General features: G+C 50.9%; 1 protein-coding gene across 1 annotated transcript in view; it reads left to right on the top strand.

Annotated features, from left to right (window-relative positions):
- LOC116939774 (tyrosine-protein kinase receptor UFO-like) overlaps positions 1-13,960 on the top strand; it is an 81,475-nt gene that overhangs the window by 19,216 nt on the left and 48,299 nt on the right. Inside the window, exons 3-4 of the mRNA XM_032948566.2 lie at positions 2,641-2,741; positions 4,199-4,378. Coding sequence (XP_032804457.2) covers positions 2,641-2,741; positions 4,199-4,378 — 281 coding nt within the window. The remainder of the gene's footprint in view (positions 1-2,640; positions 2,742-4,198; positions 4,379-13,960) is intronic.

The raw sequence follows: 13,960 nt of genomic DNA, 5'->3' as shown, positions 1-13,960 counted from the left end.
CAGTCCACTGCTGGATGAAGGCCTCCTCAGTTCGTCATCCAGAATTGGCAGCGAGTTCATTCAATGATCCATATTTATCTGTGGATAACTGTGTGGATATCAGGAATTATTTCCACTGACGGTCTGGAATCTGGATCGTAGGATCTGTTCTTAGCACACCCCAGAGAGGCTCGGTTAAGCAGCCAGTAAATTTGCACTCGGTGGGAGGTCGCTCATTCTCCTTTGTTGCCCCACTTGTCTGAAAGTGCCCTTTCCCCTACCATCCGTGCTGTCAAACTCCCTGCCCCTGTTCAAGTTAAAGCTCAACACCATCCCCCTTCTCCTCTGCCTATGCCAGACCGCCTCGCTCTACAAAACACGTCCACAGTTTTCTCTACGGCTTCTTGAGACGCCACGGCATTGTGCGTCCACGCGTATTATAATTGTATATCGTCAGAGGCCCCTCAACGTATTCCTTACACGCGAGTGCAATGCACCCCTACGCGGTTTGTTTATAAGACCCACTCACTGCTCCCACGTGATTGGCCGCGCGCTCATTCCCACGTGCGCGGCCTCGGACCGTGCAGGCACGGAGAAAGCCCGATGCTTGGCCGGGCGCAGCATGCAACCGTGGCAGCAAGGGCACGTTCCCACGGTTGGGTCACAGTGACCCCCAAACAGACGCCCGGCAACACCTCGTGCGTTTCTTCGACCTGATTTCCACTGTCAAACCCCCCCAGTGGTTCTCAACCTGGGGGGGGGGTACGTGGGCCCCCCTGGGGGGTACGTGGCAATGTCCCAGGGGGTACGTGAGGTGATTTATGCATGTGTGAAATTGTAACATACGTGAGAGTCACTGGTGAATAATCATGTATGAATCTGCCAAAATAAAATAACTACGATAACATTGAAATCCATATGGTAATCTAGAACGATATGAAAGAGCTTTCTAAACTCATTTATCGTCAACAATGTGGTTTCCAAGAGTAACCAGTGAGCATGAACAAATTGTGTCATGCACGCAGAGCGTCCGTTGACTCTTTATTTATTCTCTTCAAGTCCCTCGCTTGTTATGATACCTAAACATTTTTACAATTGGTTAAAATATTGATGTTCATTATTCGTACATTTATTTTTCAGAACCATGTTGGGTCGGGCAAAACAAAATTCAACAAGGGGTACAGGAGCCAAAAGAGGTTGCAAGCCACTAGTTTAACCAAGCCAACCCAGCACAGCTCAGGACGCGCGAGGTTACTTTTCCACTTCAGAAGCCAAACCGCGCCACTTAGGTCACACGCAAACAAATGAAGAGAGGCACGTGTAGATGATGCAGTGACACTCGCAGTGTGCTGACTGACGACGCACGCAATGAACGCGCCGTTCGTCTCATACCTGGCCCTGCTCGGTCCCGAGCCACGTTTAGATGTCTCGTGTTTTCTTGTCTTTCCCCCGCACCTCCGGTTAACGCGGTTGGTTATCTATGGTGCGAAAGCAGTTCAAAATGCATACATAAATTGTGAGGCAGCTTAGCAGAGTTTTGCTTCCCATTTGGCACGGCAAGTAGCCGGTGGAAAACCACCTGTAACGGGAGGGACCCGAGCTGGCTTGGCTCAGATGTGCCAGTGGAAAAAGGGGTACGAGGCGACGAAAACAGGCGGCAGGGCCGAAGGCGCCCACTCGGGAGCGTGTGATGAAAGTGGCAGGATTTCCAAAATGCAGGCTCTGTGGAATTTACGCATTTCTTGGAAGCGGCTGGCTTCTCGCACAAGATTTTTTTCATCTTCTTGAACCGTTCCATGGAAAGGCTATACATAGTAACGTATTGGAGGAAATGTTATGTTTCTTTTTGCGGAGAATTAATTTCCACAAGCATACGACCATTTGCGGCGTGAGTGGAGTGGTAGCGGTGGTTTTCAGTTCTGCGAAGCGTTTTAATGTTTGCATAAAGATTGGCGGGATGATAATGAGACAAAGATAAATACGAACTACGCTTGCATCTGCGTGGCCTGGAGTCGCTTATCTAAGCAAAATAAAATAACTTTTCATCACTCTCCTCACCACTCTCCCTATTGCTCTCGCTCGCACGATTCATAAAAGCCTCTTTTAGCGCTTTAATATTTATTCATGCAAATTAGGGCCATGGCCCCTCTTTTTAATCTGGGTTCAGCTTGTTTACAAATAGACCAACATTGCGTCTTGCGTTCGAGTGTCCTGGCACAAGGGGAGTTCGTTAAGTTAAGGCTCATGACCAAATGACCCTTAATGCGCCCGATCTCGTTCGAAGATAAGTTGGGAATGTAGACTCGGTGAGCCACACAAACTCCGTATAGCCATGCAGGCCCCAAGTGGCGGGTAAATGCCTATTAACTGAGCCAGCTGTGGTAAGGGTGTAGGTGCCCCAATACGATGGGCCATCTAATCTCTGACGTGCTTTTGGGTGCCGCGGTGCGTTTTGGCGTGATTCTCAGTGTGATGTGCCGCGGGATCTGGTATCAGAATATTTATATTGTCCTGGAGAAATTCGATGAGCTATGAATCTCCTTTTCAGAGATGTCCAGTAAGGAGTCGGGTCAAAAGTTACAACAAACAGACAAACAATAACAAGGAATACGGTCTGCTGTCACGTGACGCGGTGTGGCGTGTTCTCACCCTTGGTTGCAGGATCACGTCAGTGCAGAGGGCCCTGGTTGGTCGCTACCAGTGCGTGGCCGGGGAGTCGGGGGAGGAGGAGCTTTCCGACGAGGGCTGGCTCATGGTGGAAGGTACGAGCCACGCGCCGCTCCACGCTCGCGGCCCAGTGCTGCTCGCTCGCTCGCTCGCTCGCGAGGCCAATCGAGCGACCGACTCTCGGCCAATTCCCTCGCGCTGCTTAAAACCGTGGGATTCCCTCCTATAGTCTCGCCACCCGTGATGGCGAGACGTTCACTACCTCTCCTCTCCCCATGGTCGCGTGAATTTTTCTCCGGGTCCTCCTGTTTTTCCCTCCACATTTAGAGTCAACGTCGCGCATTTGGAGTATTTGGCAATCATTTGTGATGGCCAGGTCGCTTCCTAAAAAGAGCTACGTAGCTCAGTGGGGTCTTATCAGCGCGACCCACGAGCTCCTCTCTGAAGTCACCGTGAACGACCGCGTTTACTCAGCTGCTGGGCACTCACCGCTATTCCAGCGGGGGGTGGGCCTCGTCGTTGCAATGAGAGCGCTTCCTGGCACTTTGCGATATAAACCCCCTGGCCACTGGCTCGGGGCGGGGGGGCGGGAGGGGCGGGGGGTGACGAATTGACTCTGAAAGACGGCGCGTACCGAGGGCCTCGCAAATTAAGTCAGCGTCCCCGCCCCCCATACGGACGTTCAATTTCAAACTCAGCATGGACGCTCCGCAGAGACATATTTAATATACCGAGATCCATTAAAAACCGTGAACCTCAACACAGTTTAACGCTCCTGTCTCTTGCTATGCTCTGGAAATTCAGACGTTTTGTTTCCACTGAGACGAATCACTGTCATCATCGTCACCAGCCACTATCTATCCACTGCTGAATGAAAGCCTCTTTACGCCATTGCCGTGACAATGTGGGTTATTGTTTGACCATACTTGGGAGCACTTTGTCTCACCTCTTTCCGAGTAGCAGAGTGGTGTGGGTGCCTCTATTCAGTACATCTTCTCAAATAGACTGTGTGATTTTCATTTTCTCGAAAGGTCACTGTAAAGCGAAGGTCTTCTTTTGAAAAAGTGAGTGAGTCTTTGGTATTTTGGCACGAAAAATCGTGGAACGGCTTGCCCAGAAATATCATAAGTGTACCCACAATTCATTAACCTGAGGTGAAAATAAACGCACTTTCAGATAGCTGAAATGAAGTGTATAAAACACAGAAACGACTCGATTTCGTTCTCCCGCTTGTTGTGCGTGTTGCCTACGTCATACGGTTGTTGCACATCGTATTTGGTCTGCAATCGCTTCCTTACTGAGTAAGTATCTCGAATACCCCTTTGCTCTGGTGTCTCAAGCTGTACTGCTTCGTTGGTGGGTCGGAGGCGTGGTGGGGGGCGGGTGCTCACTAGGAATATGAAATGATCACGACGACGACGTTGCTATCACGATGATGATGATGATGATGACGACGTTGCTACCACGATGACGATGATGACGATGACGACAATGACGTTGCTATCACGACGACAACGATAATGACGACGACGACGTTGCTATTCCCCGCCAGGCCTGCCCAGCTTCACGCAGGAGCCGCGGGAGACGAGCGTGCTGTCCGGCGAGCCCTTCAACCTGACGTGCGTGGCCGTGGGGCCCCCGGAGCCCGTGGTCATCGCCTGGTACCGCGACGGCAACGACCGCCTCGACGTGGGCCACGCGGCATCGCCCGCTGTGCTGCTCGTCAACGCCGGTGAGGTTCCCCCAGCCGCAAGGCACCACCGGGTTAAATTGTGCGAGTGGGGAGGCTAAAATACCGTATGTTTTTGGGTGGGGCGGGGGAGAGGGATTTGCAATTGTTTGTGAAATAAATTACCTTATTTTTAAAGTCAGATTGGTGCCATCAGAGGGCACGATGCCAGTCATGTGTTCTGCTCGTGGTGCCCTTTGCACTCTCACTAATATTTGTTAATTAAGTAGAAATGCCATCGCTCGGTGAAGAGACACTAAGCCTGCGGGAAGGATTCAAAACCAGATCGTCTGTGTGTCAAACTAAGCTGCTTCATGGCACATTCCCTCAAGCATTATATTTTTCACGTAAAATGAGCCGCGTAAAATTAGTTTTTTTTCCCCTCATTAACATCTGAGGTGTCTGCTCAAGAACATTCCCACAGCAGGCATAGCTTTTTGCCCTTGCAGCCATCTGATATATATAAAAAAAACACTGGAGCTATGCACATTTAAATCAAGATTTGTGCTTAGTGTGCTGTTCTTCCCCCGCACCTCCGATTAGCACGGTTGGCTACGTACGGTGCGATATCATTTTAACATACACACATGCATAGCCATCCCACGCTGACCACACAGTGTACCTTCTTCCTCAACTGGCATCTGGTGGCAGCTGTGAGTTGAATTAGCGGCAGCACGGGTGGGGCGGTTGGGCCCGTGTGGCGAGCGCGGTGCGGACAGCTGAGCCACGGGAGAAGTGGGTGGTGAAGTGACCACGAGGCGTCAGATGATCCTCGCCAGCTTTCTTCCCGCCCCTTTCCCATCGCCGATAAACATTCGTTTTATTTGACTAATTTCCAATCAGTCCCCGGCTGGAAGGCCTTGCCGTGCTCCGTGTCGTCCGCGCGGGTTGTTTGTCCATGCTGGTCAGCGTGGGATTGCCCAGAATTAATTCGGATGTCACTCGCCACTGTTGTTGGCCATAGTCCGGAATGTAACTCGGATTGCTGGGTTCGTAGCGCAGTACGCAAATCCACCGCGCCAGTCTCACTTTTTGGCCAGGTTGAAAGCGGAGTGGAGTGAAAATGTAAACGCTCGTAGGGGTTTTTTTTTTTAACAAAAACCCTAACGCCTCCGCACACGTAAGGTGCGTAGCCTGCCAACTGTGAAGGTTGTCATCGTTTGCAGGAGAACAGGTTCGTTCACAGCTGATCGGAGGTAAAAAAGCTGCCACGGGCATATTTTCTTTTAAAATCGATAGCAGCCAGCACAGGACCAAGTGGACGGCAACAATCAGCACTATTTAAGGTGTAGCAGGCATGAGCTAGTGGGTGTCTTGAATCGAATAGGGTTATGAGAACTTTGGGAAAGATACGCTGGGAGGGAATTCCAGAGTAGAGCAGCCCGAGGGGAAGAGGCCGTACGAGAATAAGTTGTGACCTGCAGTGTGGCCAGTGAGTACGCGAGTGTGGTGTTGTGGCCTGCAGCGCGGCCAGTGAGTGGGCGAGGGTGTTGTTGTGGGCTGGAGTGTGGTCAGTGAGTGCGTGAGTGTGTTGTTGTGGCCTGTAGGGTGGTGAGTGAATGGGTGAGCGTGTTGTTGTGGGCTGGAGTGTGGTCAGTGAGTGGGCGAGAGTGTTGTTGTGGGCTGTAGGGTGGTGAGTGAATGGGTGAGCGTGTTGTTGTGGGCTGGAGTGTGGTCAGTGAGTGGGTGAGGGTGTTCTTGTGGCCTGGAGTGTGGTCAGTGAGTGGGCGAGAGTGTTGTTGTGGGCTGGAGTGTGGTGAGTGAGTGGGCGAGGGTGTTGTTGTGGCCTGTAGGGTGGTGAGTGAGTGGGCGAGGGTGTTGTTGTGGGCTGGAGTGTGGTGAGTGAGTGGGTGAGCGTGTTGTTGTGGCCTGTAGGGTGGTCAGTGAGTGGGCGAGGGTGTTGTTGTGGCCTGGAGTGTGGTGAGTGAGTGGGCGAGGGTGTTGTTGTGGGCTGTAGGGTGGTGAGTGAGTGGGCGAGCGTGTTGTTGTGGGCTGGAGTGTGGTCAATGAGTGGGCGAGAGTGTTCTTGTGGCCTGGAGTGTGGTCAGTGAGTGGGCGAGAGTGTTGTTGTGGGCTGGAGTGTGGTGAGTGAGTGGGCGAGGGTGTTGTTGTGGGCTGGAGTGTGGTCAGTGAGTGGGTGAGGGTGTTGTTGTGGCCTGGAGTGTGGTCAGTGAGTGGGCGAGAGTGTTGTTGTGGGCTGGAGTGTGGTGAGTGAGTGGGTGAGCGTGTTGTTGTGGGCTGGAGTGTGGTCAGTGAGTGGGCGAGGGTGTTGTTGTGGGCTGTAGGGTGGTGAGTGAGTGGGCGAGAGTGTTGTTGTGGGCTGGAGTGTGGTGAGTGAGTGGGCGAGAGTGTTGTTGTGGGCTGGAGTGTGGTGAGTGAGTGGGCGAGTGTGTTGTTGTGGCTTGGAGTGTGGTGAGTGAGTGGGCGAGGGTGTTGTTGTGGCCTGTAGGGTGGTGAGTGAGTGGGTGAGCGTGTTGTTGTGGCCTGTAGGGTGGTCAGTGAGTGGGCGAGGGTGTTGTTGTGGCCTGAAGTGTGGTGAGTGAGTGGGCGAGAGTGTTGTTGTGGCCTGAAGTGTAGTCAGTGAGTGGGCAAGGGTGTTGTTGTGGCCTGTAGGGTGGTCAGTGAGTGGGCGAGGGTGTTGTTGTGGCCTGTAGTGTGATCAGTGAGTGGGCGAGGGTGTAGTTGTGGGCTGGAGTGTGATCAGTGAGTGGGCGAGCGTGTTGTTGTGGCCAGTAGGGTGGTGAGTGAGTAGACGAGGGTGTTGTTGTGGCCTGTAGGGTGATCAGTGAGTGGGTGAGGGTGTTGTTGTGGGCTGAAGTGTGGTCAGTGAGTGGGCGAGGATGTTGTTGTGGCCTGGAGTGTGGTCAGTGAGTGGGCGAGTGTGTTGTTGTGGGCTGGAGTGTGGTCAGTGAGTGGGCGAGAGTGTTGTTGTGGCCTGCATTGTGGCCAATGAGTGGGCGAGGGTGTTGTTGTGGCCTGAATTGTGGCCAATGAGTGGGCGAGGTTGCTGTTGTGGCCTATAGTGCTGTGGTTGCACTCAGCGAGAATGAAACGACACGCTCAGTCTGTTAGACTCAACATGGGAGGAGGAATCATTGAGTGAAGCTCTTTAGAACGGCTAAACATGGTCGTAGCGACAGAAGCGATTGACTGGAGTGAATCAGTAAGTGATTTACCATCACTCACCTTGACTGCTTCATGGTGAATTCTATCCAGTGCAGTATGATAGGAACTAGTTGCTCAATGCCAGCTATAATAACAGCAGGATGTCACGTTTTAACGTGTCTGCTAAACATGCCTGTTGCATTTTGATTTAAAGCTTTCGTGACTGCAGTAATTCATATTCTTAGCTCTTTCGGTAAAGTCACGTTGAAGGGAAACAATAAAATAATAAAATATATATAAAACAATAAAAATTCTCACGACGTTTCGACCATAACACAAACGGTCGTCATCAGGTGTGTCGGTCCGCATCAATTTATTTATTTAAAAGGTTTGTTTATTTATTAAAAAAACGTCAGCGCCGTGCGCAGCGATTTGGCAGTTTATTTAGAAGGACTAGTCCATCTATGTTATGAAAAGAGGACGGGGGAGACGAAAAATTAATGTATGCTGTCTGAAAGCCACTGTAAGCGTGAACCATCAATTAAGACCTGAAATGGTTTATCAAATCTTTCCAATGATTGCTAAGCCAGAATCCATCTTCTCGGTTGAAATTGTCTCTGTGCTTGTATATGTGGATAGCCTCATGAACGAATCTCTCATGGTAGCCAGATGGCTTACAAAGAACCTCTGTCTTGGAAAAGTCAATGGCATGTGAGCCTACTGAATTATAACAATGATCTGCCACGGCCGAGGTGTTGGTCCTACCGTGTTTAAGGTCTGCTTTGTGTTCACGAATGCGGTCCGAGACATGGCGTTTGGTTTCTCCAATGTAACTACTACCACACTTCTCTGCTACCAAAACGACATCGATGCCTATCCAATGATTTATTTCTACAGTCACTTATTGTTCATATAACGAACAATTCAAATCGTTGTATGCGTACCTTCTTGACTTATTAGAAAGGGACATTCGGTACTTCGTTAATGCTAACGGGACCACCCCCCCCCCCCCTTCTTAATTTGTCAATAAAAAAAAGACAATTTGTCAAGTAATGTTAAAAAGTCTTTGCAGGGCCCCTCAGTGCAAAGTGCAATCCCCAACTATCAGTCAGTCAATCTCTCTGCCCTTCCTCTCTCGCTTCTGAATGAGGTCCGTTTCCTGAAACGTCAACCTTTGTACATTGTCCGAGTGTGATGCCGCGGGTAACGGTGAATGCGGGGGGTACGTTTGAGGAAATCGGTTTTTTTTGTGAAAGCAGTTTCATTGGCGTAGTCAATGGATTTGCAAACTTTTTTTGCTTAACTTCCTCGTGAGTGCCTGTCAACTCGCGTGGACCTTTGTGGCGGTTGAAGAATGTCTAAGGGTACAGAATGGAGCCGGGCTATGAGATTATCTATGAAGGCCACTTGTGTTGTGGCCAAAACGTCGTGAGAATTTTATTGTGTTATTTTATTTTATTAATTTATTAGTTTATTCTCATTCTACATGACTTTACCGAAAGAACCAAAGAAGATTATCTACGCAATTGATTTCTCTGCCGGTCATCCGTCAAAATTGCCCAACCACTCCGATAATGAACACAAAGGCAGGTGAGGAGGCGAGGAGAGCCTCTGCGGTCCACTGGCGGGGTTGGGAGACGTGCCATGCTGAGCGTAGCTTGTAGGGGTGTCCTGCTTTCGGGAGACACGATGGTGCTGGGGGTTGCCCGCACCCTGGGTCACATGCGCACGCGCCCTGGCTTTGCGTTCACACATAATACATTGATCCGATTTGACCAGAGTACTGTGCCGACTAATTTCAAAGCCGCAGGCTTAAACGAAAAACATGAAAACAATGAAAACTCCGCAGCGCATCAAGTGCGCCCCCCCACCCTCACCCTCCCCCCCCCCCGATTCTTCTCGCCGCGAGAAATTTCTCACGAGGGCAAACGGAGTGACCGCTCTTTTGTAGGGGGGGGGGGTGGGGGGTGGGTGTAGAGAGAGAGAGGAAAACAACCCTCAGCAAAACCTAAAAGGGACCCAAAAAAACAACATGACCAACTCAACGGCACTCTCGCCTGCTTCGCTGCGCCCTGCGGAGTCGCGTCGCCATCGCCAGCGTGGGGCTGAGCGCCCGCCGCGATCATTGCCGAGGACGCGTGGCGGCCGTTCTGTACCCACGCACGATTAAGGCCTCGAACGCAAGACGCAGCGCGAGCCGCGAAATGTTTATCGCGATTATAATTACCGTTACGGACGGCGGGTGTGGATCCTTGCATGGGAGGGTCGTGAGAGTTTGGCGGCTGCCTTGCTGCCTTTACGCGGCAGTGTGGAACGAACGCGGTTGGTGATTATGACGATGATGATGATGTGCATTTGTGTCGAATAGGCCAACGCAACGTGTTATATTGAGGGAAGAGGTGGCTGCATCCTGGTCAGTGAAAGGCGGAGAACCGGTGTGGCGGTGGCAGGGGGGAGTCTGGAGTCCTCTATATATTTTATTTTATTTTTTCCAACATTATATTCCGAATCAATAAAACCACAGCATCGCTCCATGTGCATATTACTACGGGTAACGTGCAGAAATTAAGATTGTTCTTTTTGGTCATTTTGACATCGTTTGGTCGTACAATTCGTGCGTCGCATTTAAAAAAGACTGTAAGTGAAATGACCAAGGTGAATAACGATGGAGCGTTTGGCTTCGGGCATGGGGTGGTGGTGATACAGCCAACGGAGAGAATTGGGTTTACAAAGAGGGCCTTCTCTAGGCCCCTCTCAAACTTTATTCGGGCCCTGATTGCGGGGAACCTTTTTTAAGAGCGCTTTCTAAAACGGTTATTTATCTTATTTTATCAGGTAATGCCCACTGAGCTCTTAAGCTCTTTTTCAGAAGCGACCTAACCACAAATGATAGCTCTACGAAGTGGCTTATCATGTGGAAACTTATAACAGTCAAATATACACATAAACGCACGTTTCTAAATGTGGATGGAAAAACTGGAGAAACTGGAAGAAAAAGATCCACGCGAATACGGGGAAGAGAGACACCGTGAACTCCAAATTTCCAGGAGTCAGGGTCGGGATTGAACCCACGACTGCTTGCACACCAGGCGAGGTAGTCAACATCTCCGAGCCACCGCGGCGACGGAGCCGAGAACGTGGCCGTGACCTCGGCGTGCGCCCGGCGATGATGGCGGGCAGCTGCCGTCAGCTCCCCAGGGGAGTGCATCACGCTGACTGCCCCCTTTTCGGCGCACGGGAATGTCATCGGAATCGCTGGCCTTTTGCAAAGCAGGTCACATGAAGAGAAGCATTCCTTTGTTGTTGGGTTTTTTGCCTTCGTCCTCAACACAGATGAGTTTCAAATGAGAGAAATGTCATGCCACGAGTGGAATTCTCCGTGCACCCCTCCGCCCCCCCCCCGTCAATTCATTCCTTGGATGCCGCTGCGAATGCCTTCTGGTGCCCCTCTGGAGTTAACCGGCTCGGAGCACTCCCGAGATCCTGAGTTTGATTCCAGGTTTCAGCCGCCCATACATTACACGGGGGGGAGGTCTCATCGTAGAGAGGCAATGGTCTTAGTCTGGTCAATATAAACATAAGTGTGAGTATACCCACCTCTTCCACGAAGGAATAGGCAAATTACCTTCAAGAGCGGCTCTGTCTAGAACTTCCTCTGATCCCCCCACCCACCCATACCCATGCCTCCCCCCCCCGTACCCCCTCCCCCGTCTCTCCCCAACACACAGCTGCTTTTATTGACTGTGTGAGCCCAACTCTCAGCATGGGTGACAAAATGCGCGCAGTAACGTGGCGGTAAACAGGAAACTCACTTCTGGCAAAAATATGCAGCTCCTGACTGTTTCAGCTGAGGGTTAGTCATGCAAAGATTGGGTCGAAGACATCGGCAGTCAGTGGGCCTGTGTTCTTGAGAGAGCTTGGCGGTGGGGTGGCTTTAAAAAAAATGAAAACAATGGTTCCCACTCAGTGTTCTCCGATGTGTTTTCAAGTCGTACCCATGCCTCGCCTCCAGCTGTCAGGTGGGAGGAGGAAGGGGCAATATAGCAGTTGTGTGTGTGGGGCAACATTCATTATCGTGATTCACCGCTACGGGAAGAGTGAACTTGGGTGGTGCCGAAGGGGACATTTGTTGGTGTAAGGGCCCTGACAGTGCCCATCTCTGATTGTGCCGCATGCTGTTCGGCATGACAGCCCAAGTTTCGCTCTACGTGCTGCGTGGAGCGGCCTCTCACGTTCTCCCTCGATGTATGATTCTACAGCACTGCTGGTCGCGTCTGCTGCTGAGTGGGGGGGGGGGCGAATCATTGCGTGGATGAGTTTCCACAATCAGAGCCAAAGAACCACGACGTTTGCCAGCATTGCGTACGTCAGAGAGCCACTCGCTGTCGAGAACCGGAAACGCCAGCCACAGCCCTCGATGCCATGCGGTCGCTCAAATCAGGTCCCTGAAGAAGCTCCCCAGCACGTGCAGCGAAACGCCGGACATCGTCCTGAACTGCACGCGGCACAACCCGAAAACACATCGGAGTGTTATGCAGCAGCACAACTCTGCAAAGCCACACAGTCTTAAGAGTTTCCTCTTACCGTACTGAATTTATTTGATTAAAAACTTAATATTCAGCAGTTGGTCAATCCACTGCTCTACATATGCTTCCATATGTTGTGTCAGTCATGGGGGTTATTTGACCATACTTCACCACGCTGATCAGTGTGGGTTAGTGAAGGGGGAAGGAGGGCTAGGTTCAGACGGCTCTCTAAAGTGGGTGCTGAAGTTACAGCTCAAAATGAAAATAAAACAAAAATCGTCAGCAGATTTACGGTGAAATTATTCATGAACATCATGTGACCTCCTTTGCTGGTACCAAGATATGAGAGAGAAAAAAAATGGGAAAACCTATTCTCATTACTCTTTGGTTCTTTCGGTAAAGTCAGGTAGTTAGAAATAAAATAAAACAAATCACGACGTTTCGGGCGCAACGCAGGCGTCCGTCATCAGGTGGGACAAGCACAGCAAGAAAAAAATTGCTGAAGTGGGCCATGACGTTATTAATTAGGAGGGAACACGCCTCTGAGGACTTCCATCGCCGCCGGTGTGAGGTCATGACATCGTAAACCAAAGGCATCGAGGTAGCCTGCCAAGAGGCACGAGGAATCGACAGTGACTGCACACAGCGGGGGAGCGCAGCAAACGTTCACCACCAACGTGACATCATCGTCATAGGCTATCGCTCGCGATCGAGGATGATAGTCATCTTTAAGGAAATGTGGACGGCCGAAGAGGCCGATCTGGAATTGACAGATTCTTCCGCAATCCCGTGCTCGTGTGTCCAGAAAGGGTGGGTGGAACTGGATAAGTAAGTCGGGCTGCAGCGTCGAAGCGTGAAATACGACGGTGAGTCATAAACACGGAAGGCACGCACGCGGAAAACGGGGACAACGAGCACCACGTTCGGCCTGAAATTAACACGAATTTACATCCGTCACGGCATCTTTAATCTTCTTGGCTCGCCAAATGCACGGCACACTGAAAGTTGGACGTTGTTATGCAACGCATGCCGATGCGATGTTCCGTCACCCCAAAGCACTCGGGGGGAGTGGGGGGGGTGTCTTTTTTTTTTTTACAAAAATATTTCCCCGCGAAATCTTAGGATTCCGTCAGCCCTGGCGGTTGAAGATTGAAGCGATTGTTGTTAGTCAGCTCAGTCGAGGCGGCAAGCAGGCGCTGGGCTGGTGACTCACACCGTGAGGGCATTTCGCTCGCAATTTAAGTCACCCCCTCCGCTTGCACCGGCTTCAAGCGATGGCTCAGATCGCCGCCCCGGTGAACTGCAGATGGAAAATGATTCACGCCTACCGGATGCTATTAAAAAAACATTTTTTTTAAGCAAAAATAAATCAATCAAAGCTTCCTCCATTAGCAATGTTTTGTTCGAATACTTTTGAGGGTGGTTTCTTTTTTGTTAGTCCTCGAGTCGCGAACACGCGCCAGCGCTGTCTTCGAAGCCACACCGACACCACACCACTGTTATTTACATTTCACCGTTTGAATTCTTTCGGCGGCTCAATTGACTAATGAGCGTGTGTTGCTGTGACTCACGATGGGAGGACAGGGAGGAGGGGGAAGCCCCCCCCCCCCCATTCCCCTCTGCCCTTCAGGCATTAGACTGAACTGACGGACGGTAAACGTTACTTTTAACAGAAATTCTGGATGGGATTTTGGATCAGGTCCCGTAACGCAACCTTTGCTCCGCAATTGTTCCCGAGTGTTTTTGTTGTTGTTGTTTAGAGTTGTTGTTGTTGACAAATGCACTGGAGCTGCCTGAACGCAAACAAAACAACCCAACAGTTTGTGTTTGGAAGCACACGGCTGCTCTCTGCTAACATTAGTGGGAGCGGACTTTAATGGATCACTCCTGGCGTCTTTTCATCACCGAATTGTACAACCTCACAAGTCTTACCGCAACAGCTGCGAGTCACAGT

This window comes from Petromyzon marinus, chromosome 6, assembly GCF_048934315.1.
Source record: "Petromyzon marinus isolate PM22_M1 ecotype Great Lakes invasive population chromosome 6, UKy_Petmar_22M1.pri1.0, whole genome shotgun sequence".
NCBI classification, from domain to species: Eukaryota; Metazoa; Chordata; class Hyperoartia; order Petromyzontiformes; family Petromyzontidae; genus Petromyzon; species Petromyzon marinus.
The sequence above is the reverse complement of the archived record's forward strand: the minus strand, read 5'-3'. Positions and strand labels throughout refer to the sequence as shown.